The 9,613-nt window shown below is 38.5% G+C and overlaps 1 protein-coding gene across 1 annotated transcript in view; it reads left to right on the top strand.

The window, feature by feature from the left end:
- Nucleotides 1-4,772: 4,772 nt before the first annotated feature.
- The window catches only part of LOC122806438 (probable transmembrane reductase CYB561D1), a 38,717-nt gene continuing 33,876 nt past the window's right edge, over nt 4,773-9,613 (top strand). The window contains exon 1 of the mRNA XM_044076877.1: nt 4,773-5,544. Within this exon, the coding sequence (XP_043932812.1) occupies nt 5,370-5,544 (175 nt within the window). The 5' untranslated portion in view covers nt 4,773-5,369. The remainder of the gene's footprint in view (nt 5,545-9,613) is intronic.

Genomic DNA, 9,613 nt, shown 5'->3' with positions numbered 1-9,613 from the left:
TATCTAATTCCCCATCCCCATGTATGTTGGTACCACCCCAGGGGAGGGCCATGCAATCGGTGTTAGAGGTGCTTGACCCTGCACTTCACCAAGAGGCTTGACATTAACAAGGTATCCCATCCACCTCCAAGCAACACTCAGATTGTTGTCATGCTAGTTTCCAGCAGTATGTCGGAGTACACCAAATATTTGCCCCTCCCACCTCCCTGTCAGGGTAGACATACCCATCCTCTGCAAGGTCCCCTGATTTACATATGCAGAAATATGCTATAGCCTACTGTCATTGCCAGTGTACTAAAAATATGTACAAAATGCACCTGGCCATGATAACAGACTGCCAATGAATAGTGAGTAATCATCCTTACACAAAAATATTGTTACATGAACAAACTAGAAGCTGCATGCTACTTAAGTGCACCCTGGCATATGTTTTATCCCCGAAAAGCATGCTGTGTGCTACTCTTCCTGGAGTACATATCAAGACTACAACAATATAACAGTCACAACATGTCAGCACCACAGTAGATCCAAAGTATTAGCTGCACTTGCATCTTAAAAAAAAAAACAAACAGTCTTTATTTTCAAAGCAGTAGATGCCTAATGGCCAGTGAACTAATGTAGCCTGGTTTCAATGTCCTATGACATCTTTTTTGGTACATTGCTGTAAAACAGCTTGGTGTTCCTAACATGACAGATCCTGTGTATGATGTAAGGTAGGGTCTAATGGACAGAATGCCACAATGATAACCGTCAATAGTGTCCATAGTACTATCTACGTATGTATCACAATGGGTGCCATTTGCACTTCAGGCATACCCCTGACAACATTCACAAGAATGTGCAGATGCATAAAATCTCTTCTCCAGTTATACTGATTATGGTGTGCAATAAAGCACAGAGCACCATTCATAAATGGTACGGTATACTCTGTATATTACAGATTGTGGTGCAATGTTCCTTTATGAATAGTTCTGAGATCCAGAGCATATAATGTAGTTAGTGACATGTTACCCAAATGTTTATGAATCCATTATCCAGTGCAAGATTTCTAACAAACACTTTAAGGCTGTTAACATTTAACGACAATTTTGTCTTCATTTCTGTTTCTCAGATTCACTACAATATCTTTCTTTTCACTTTTTAATCTTCGATCCCACAGTAACCCATAATTTACTATCATCATTTAGAAGTAAACTATGTAAATTAATGCTAATCACATTCTCTATTTTTTTCTTAAAAGATACACATCTGTTACTAACCACATCGACTAACTGACATTTCTATCCCCTTCATTGTAATTTTTAATATTAATTTTGCACACTTTTATTATTCCATTTTTTACCCTTAATAACTTGTATAAAAGCTATCTTGCTTACAAGATAGTTGGGTTAATCGTAATGCTTCACTACTAATTAGCCATTTTTTCTAGAATCTTTTTTTTTCTTTTATGTTGGGGTAAATCTTAGAGTGCCACACTTCATTGATGCTGGGTTATCTAAATGTACCTGATTGTATGAAACTACCTAAAAGTTTATAATCAGTTTAACACCCTTCTGTGACTTTCATAATTTGTGCATAAACTCATAATGTATTTTGACAAAAATTATAATCAGACAGACTGAATCTAATACACCAGAAAACAATCAAACTACTTCAAACGTGCGGTAACCTCTGAAATAGTTTCACAAACTCTCTACCAAAACTACATCTATGCAACTACAATTTTCTTTTGTATTAACAATATAAAAGAGTGTATAAAGACTGACAAAAGGAAACACTTGTAGAATATATACATTTTGGTAATATTAATTTCTTCTGTTTCAAGAAAAGAACATAATATGTTTCAGGTTATTTCCTCTTCATTATACTGGTACTCTGTTCTTTCTAAAAATAAATCATATTTTTAAGAGTGTATTTGAACTGCTTACTGTTAACTGCATTTCCCTGAATAAGCATCTTACACTAGGAGTCTGCTTTGCAGTACAGTACTGTAGTGGTTGTGTGTGTGTGGGAGTGTGTGTGTGTGTGTGTGTGTGTGTGTGTGTGTAAAATCAACAGACTGATGTATATGCACGCATATACACATGCATATAATCCAACAAAGACAGGAAAGTAGATAGGGCATCAACATACTCTCCTTGACCCAGAACTCAAATAAACTGCTATACCATTTAGAAGCACAGGATTGGTCAAAGTCTGGGAAAAGAGAACTAAAGAAGGGCATTGTTCAACTAGGACTCAAACCCAGACCCACCAGACCACTGTTATGGCTGCTGCACCATTAAGCTACTGAAGCAATCGAGAAGGTTTCAAAGCCTCATCTCTCATATGCATGCATGTATATATACATGCATACACACAAATGTATACATGTATGTTTATGAGTGCATGTATCCATACCACTAGTAATATAAAAAAAAAATTTTTTTTTCAAGGCAAGTTATCTTGATAGGGAGAGAGTAGGTTTGGTGTAATGGTTAAGGTCTTCATCTTATAAACACAAAATACAAGGTTTGATCCTGACTTCAGGATATTAGCTAGACTTAAAAAGGCCCTTCAGGGCAGTTAGCATATTATTCACCTGTGAACAAACAGTTGCTCATTTATTCAACAATGAACCACTGTAACTACACCTCTGAGAAAAAAAAAAAATGACCTCACCGTTGAAATGCAAACAGTGCCTGTTTCTTTTTTGCTGGAAGTACTGATGCTATATCACAATTTAATTTTCAGATAAAGAAAAACAAATCATTTGAATGGTAAACATGCTAGTTTGTCTGAAAGAATAAAACTCTGAGCAGTAACGTGTTCAAACTCAATTGACTTTCAAATGAAAACAGACAAGAGTAATGTTGCGGTCACGTTAATGACTAAAAAAATATCAATATTTTCATTTCATTTCATTTATACATACCTTCAAAATTTATTATAATTTGGCAAAGAAAAACTTAAATCATTACTTTCCTTTTTTAACAAATATTGATATTGTTAAAACAAAACCAACCGTATACTATAAGCATATATTTGATACCATGTTTGATATCTGTAGAATGAGCAGTGTGTGCACTTGTATTTATTTTTTATTTGTTTTAAGTGAGGAAAAGGGCAGATAATCTTCTTGTTTGTATGTATTTTTGTTAACTGGTTAAGTGAGATGGTCTACTCACCCAAGCACTATGGAACAGCATTAGATAGACACACAGCCACCTTACTTCAAAGATTTGCAAGGTAAACAGAGATAATGTGATTTACAGTGGCAGAGAGAGGTAAATTATATAGTAATTTACAATAGTAAAAAAACTGAAAGCTGAACAAAATATGCAGCAGTAAAGATGCAACAATGTTTAGATAGGCATGAAGTTTAACATAAATACAGCTTTTACATTATGCATGAAAAACATGCAAGAAAAAGGGTAATGTAAATATTTACAGTTTTTACTTTAGAATGTTTAGGTTCTAGTAGATTTATAAATAAGATTGCTTGTACTTTCTTTAATAACTTTAAAATTAAAGAATGCATGCAAATTACTTTTAATATGAATGCTGCCTAGCATGTTGTTACATCCCACACAAGAGTTGTTTAATATAGACATAGCCAATAAATGCTTTAAAATAGGCAAACTATCTATCTATCTATATATATATATATATATATATATATATATATACATACATATATATATATATATATCTATATAAATACACATACACACACACACAGGTTCATAGGTTGGTACTAGACTATTGGCCCTAGGGCCTATATAAGCCTAGCCATAACAATTCCCTGGCTATTTATTCCCACAATATTTACTTCCCTGGACCCTTGTCTAACAGGGCGACTGACGTGATCCCTGAGGTGAATTTGTTATCTACCATCCAATCGTCAAGGTTCCTTTTGAAGAGGGCCAAAGAGGCGCTCTGCTTGACATGTATGGGGAGTCTATTCCAGAGCCTGGGGAGGCTCTGGGTCAGGAACCTATCCCTCCAGCATGTTTTCTTCATTGTGATGACAAGGTTTAGATCCCTGGAGCGTGTGGCTCCACATTATACTTATAAACAAATATAAATAACTCTGACATAAAGACAGACTGTAAAATATAAAAGTTAACATGCAATGGCCTCCAAAATGAGTAGTATGTTTATTTATACATAGTATTTGGATTTTTTATTAATATTAATAAGTCAAAGTCAAATATTTTTCAACTCCTTTATTCCACAGATCCCATATTGTGTAGCTCTACCTAGGGGACATCACTTGAGCAGAATATACAATTGGGCACATAATTAAAATACTTTCCTTACTCACTTTGATCACGTAAATTCATTTATGGCTTTACCTCGTGAATTGATTGGTCAAAAATTGCACTCAAAACAATCTGCTACCTTGTTTCTGCACCTCTTGTCAGTCAACTGAACTGAACTGATTTGACAGAAAAATCACACATTGTATGAGGAACAGAATAAAAATGTGAGGCACAAAAATCAGGACATTCTGCGAAAATCTGGGCAGTTAAGCGGTAAGCTTCCAATACGTTTAGTTTCTCTTTCGAAACCCACTCCATTTCAGCCTACATCGTACATATAGACATTGCAAGTTCGATTCTCAGTTAGAGCGTCTTCTGTGGGTCGACATGCGTGAATGGGCGTTCCTTGGCTGAAGGTTGGGCGTTAGGCCCGGCAAACTAGCACGTAAAACTCTACTGCCAATCATTAGCGGACCGGAGTTCCGCTGTAGCGACCCCTAACCGGGAAAAGCCGAAAGACAGTTACTGGAATAGAGGTACCGCAAGGTGGCAGGACAGCGCTGTAAATCCGCAGAGGTCCTCGTGAAACACACAGCAGCCACTCAATTGGTTCATCGCTTGCATATCTCAGTAAACAGGAAGTGTGTACCGGGATGCTTTCATAAAAGATATGTCAGGTAGTTTTTCGCCAGATCGATGACATTAAAGAAGGGTGACTGAAACGCACATATGAAAAATAGTTGTAACGAGCACTTGTGTTAATCAATATGAAGCTGCCTAGCTTGAAAAAAGCAAACATTTTGTTTGTTACATGTGGCAGTGTTTGATTTCTCCTAAGAGAATTTATTTGATGTAGCTTTAACACTGTGGTCATTTATCATTGTGGATGTGGAGTGTACGAAACACTTTCAGGGCTCGTTCTGTTGGGACTTGAATGCGTACCTTCAGATTATCAAATATAAATTGGATATGAGGGTGGGGTACCATTTTTGTATTTAACTTGATCTGTAAAGGAAGCCCCATCACATAACACCCCCACACACCATCGAATTTGCTAACATGGACTCAGAATGAAGAACTGTAATTTTAGATACTGAGCTGACCTTTTAAGTTCATGGGAGAGAAATGTCTCCACCAGCCGTTTCTAGCGTCCCGTACACACTACTGGCGACTGGCGAAGGGTTGGGAATGAGCGACTTCTGGCTATACGGTTGGTTGCGTCGGGCGGCAGCAATGATCGCCCACCTTGTCGTGATCGCTTTTACGGTTTTTTTGTTGGTGATGTCAAGGCCAGGAAGCAGTAAGTATCATAAACAGTGATAGTGTGTTCGAGACATTCGTCAAAAAGTATATGAACTATGATGTGAGGAAATATGGTAATACCCATGAAGTGGAAAGGGTTAGTCTGAAGAACTACACCTGTTACCAAAAGATACTAAAAAATAGTGGACAGTGCCAAAAATTGCCAGCTAAATTTACAGTGGAAATGTCAATATTAAGATGTTGTATTTAAATCTTAATTATTAAGTTACTGATTTAAAACATATTTGGTACAGAATCTCTATTATTGGCAGCATACTTCTCAGGTGTACCTCATTATGGGGAACATTCCTAATTTTGGTTCTTAAAAAGTCTGTGTTACTCGCTGTTTCAAATTGAAAGGGTCTGTCACGTTTTCATTGTTATGAATTTCTTAAAGTAATATTCACGGTAAATAATACTGAATCATATTAATTCACCAAAAGATTATTTTATAAGTATGCAGTACTAAATTTTAAGCATCCCGTGAGCTGCTTAGCTAAAGTTGTTAGTGAGCTGTTAGTAACTGTTCCAACATTTTGCTCATTTATTCCACATTATGAGAGGCAGTGTTCTACATTGTAGAGAGGGAAGGTTGAGAGCTATGATAACTGAAGGAACTGCGCTTCAGAACGCTCTGCCCATTTTTACAACACTGTAAAAGATATAGAAATGAGTCCATCAGAAAACATTTGGTGACTTTTTGATAGAATTGTGCAGTTTACATATGTGCGACATTTTGAGATCTGCATTTCCAGATGTATTAACCTGTACAGGCTTTTGCTTTTCTGAACTATTTTTTGTTTGCTTCACCTGTACTTTGCAAGGTCAAATGAAGTGAGATTAACTACAGTATTGGTAATCTCTTTTTGGAATTTTGTAACATTTTCACTATGTGTTTGATGCTATAAAACTACCAGTTAGACTTATTAAAAGTTAAGGGATGGGGGACTTTAAGGAAAAAAAAATACAGAAAACAAAGTATGTGAATCATAGATGTCGTTACATTCACCAGTGCAGTATTCATCACATGTGGGATTCCATGCCGTGGAAGCCTGACACACGGCCAGTCTACCAAAGCTTACCGTTGCTTTAAGGTGCTTTGAACATCATCCAAATGCTCCTCGCGTAGCATAGGGCATAAAGGGGATGTTCAGACATACCATCCTCTGAACTTGTTTGCTGCCAGTCCGAACACAGTTTCTAACCGTTGGTATGTGTGCCTATGTCCATTTACTGCATTTTTGTATTCAGGTGATTACTGCTGTTTGCTGAAGTTCTCACCATTGTAGATGAGTTCTCAGCTGAGGTTTTGTTGTTTTTCTTAAATTTCTTGTGCTGTTTGGGGTTAATGTCATCCAGGAAGGGTACATGCCAGTTGGGAGACAGATTCCCCATAAAGACCGTTACAATAAGTGCCTTTTTTTGCCTAGGAGCTTTTCACGACCATACATCTTGTTTGATTTGTCAGATATTCGTCCCAAAAACCCCTCATAGTAGACTTTCTTTTCTTTCATTTTATCTTGAGAATCATCGTCTTAAGCTTTTTGCTAAAGATATAACGGAAGGAACTTCCCGCCCTGAGGGTTAGCTGTCAGGGAAGAAGGTGAAAAAGGTAAGACTGGAATCTTCTGCTGTTCATCCTCTGCCAGGTATTTCTCCTGAGGTTGTTACAAGGCTGGAGGATGGCCTGGCTGTGTTGTTGGATTTCTCAGCCACCACCGGGTTGGAGACTGGCAAGGATCTGGTGGGCAGTTCGTCTGACAAGACTTTGTAGGCATCCATTTCAGATGTTTATCGGGAACCACAGTTGATTATTCCAAGGGGTCAAGGGGATTCCACAGATTCTTCTTAGGGAAGACGTTCCTACTATGGTTGTTGAATGGCATATAGAGTCAGAGCCTTCTTGGTGTTCTAGGGCAGATGTTCCCTTAAAAAAAAAAAACAGAAAACTAAACACATTTCTTCTTCTCCTAGGGATCCACAGAGTGAGTAACAGGCCTTTACTAAGGGATTATTTAATGCTTTACTGTCATTAAGGCATCCTCAAGGAGTTTCTGTTCTTGCTTCTCCTTGGTCCTCTTCTCCACTTAAAAGTCCCAGAGAACTGAATTCTTCTGAGGAAGAGTTGGATTCTGATGACGAATCCCTTACATATTCTACTCATTCTTTCTGCTTTGGACTGTGGGTCAGAGGAGGAGGAATCTATTAGGCCAGATACTCCTACTGAGAAAATTTCCTTTGAGGACACAGTCTCAAGAATGATGGAATTTTTTAAGTCGGATTGTGCTAAGGTCTGTGATATCCATAAGAGGTACTATGAGTTACTGCAGATGTAATCTCCTAAACCTGTGGCCATTCCTCCTGTTTTGGTTGCTCTACTGGATGTTTTTTCCAATGCCTCTAAAGCACCTGATTCTCTGCCTTCTGCTCCCAAAAAGCCTGATAGGTTTTATAGGGTGCCTGAGGATTATTCCTTTTTGCTCAAATGTCATGTTGCTGACCCCTCTGTGATGTTTGCTGCCTCTGATAAGCTGCCTCAATTGCTTCCTTCATCCAAGTTACTACCTTTTGACAAGGACGGCAGAATCACAGACAGGGTGGGTAAGAAGGATTATACTTCTGCTACCCTAGCTTTTAGGGCAATTAATTATTAAACCTATATATCTAGGTATGTGTTGGCTCTTCTTTCTCAGGCTTGTCAGCTTTTGTTCTGATCTTCCAGACTTTAAGACTAAATCTTCTGCTCTTTCCTTTCTAGGTACGTCCTCTCAAGTATTTAGTCATTCTATCAAATGTAGTTATGATGCAGCAGATACCTCTTCTAGGTCTGCTGCTTTTGGTTCAGTAATGAGGAGGTATTCTTGGCTTAGGCTTCATCCTTTACCTGATGATATTAAGGTTAAGTTGATGGATGCTCCTCTGGATAATAAACTTTTGTTTGGGGTAGCAGCTGATGGTTTGTTTAAGTCTCTTCAGGACAAGAGGAAGGCTTTACAGTAGCTTAAACGTGTTTTTTTCTCCTGTCCCTAAATTTCAGAGAAACTATTCTTTTAAGCCAGCCTTTGTTAGTAGGCAATCTTGCCCTCCTGCTAAAGGTAAAAAGGGTGGTAAATGGGCTCCTCCTGGTAAGCCCACTAAGTTTGCAGGGATTCAGAAGCCTTCCTTTCCTGTCAAACCAGGTGCTGTCTGACTATCTGCCCTTTCCCAGCCACATTTCTCTTTCTCTTCCTATTTGGTTTTGAATCACTCAGGATTCTTGGGTTCTGTCAATCATTCATCAGGGATACTTCATGGTGTGGATAGCCTGCCCTGCTTTTATGAGCATTCCTCAGCCTCCTTGGGAACAACTTCCTTTTTTCCCCAGAGGCTCTTTGATATCTCTTGTCTCAGGGTTCTATTCAACAGATGCCTGTATCCCAAAGGGGAAGAGGTTTTATTCAAGAATGTTTCTAGTGCCCAGAAAAGAGGGTACTTGGAGACTGATACTAAACCTGTCTCATCTAAACACTTTTCTGTAGGTGCCTTCCTTTCGGATGTTGTCCCATAAGGCTGTGTTCCCTTTCTCACTCCCTCAGGCCTTTCTGGTGTCTCTGGATCTCAAGGATGCTTATCTCCATATTCCGATCCATCCTCTTCAGGAAGTTTTTGTGTTTGTCTGTTGCTTCCTGGCATTTTCAGTTCTGTGCTTTGCCTTTTGGCCTTTCTGCTGCCCCAGGGGAGTGCACCAAATGCCTTGCTCCTGTGATTGCTTTTTGTAGGCTTCAAGGGATCCAGATATTTCCTTAATTGGATGACCTGCTGATTCAGGCATCCTCGGTGGAGATCCTTTTGCAAAATCTTCATTTTACCATTTCTCTTTTTCAGAGCCTGAAGTTCAAGATAAACTTCAAAAAGTCTTCTCTGACTCTTTCTCAGGATCATGCCTTTCTGGGTTGCAGGATTCAGATGCTGCCAATGTTGGCATCCCTGCCTCCTCCAAAGGCCTTAACTCTCATTTTTTACTATCAAACTCTTCTTTCCCTGGCCTCCATTACAGCCAGGGAGTTTCTGAGGGCACTGGGTTTCAT

This window comes from Protopterus annectens, chromosome 7.part0 (assembly GCF_019279795.1).
Source record: "Protopterus annectens isolate FY-2018-M chromosome 7.part0, PAN1.0, whole genome shotgun sequence".
NCBI classification, from domain to species: Eukaryota; Metazoa; Chordata; order Ceratodontiformes; family Protopteridae; genus Protopterus; species Protopterus annectens.
This window is presented reverse-complemented; position numbering and strand designations above follow the sequence as displayed.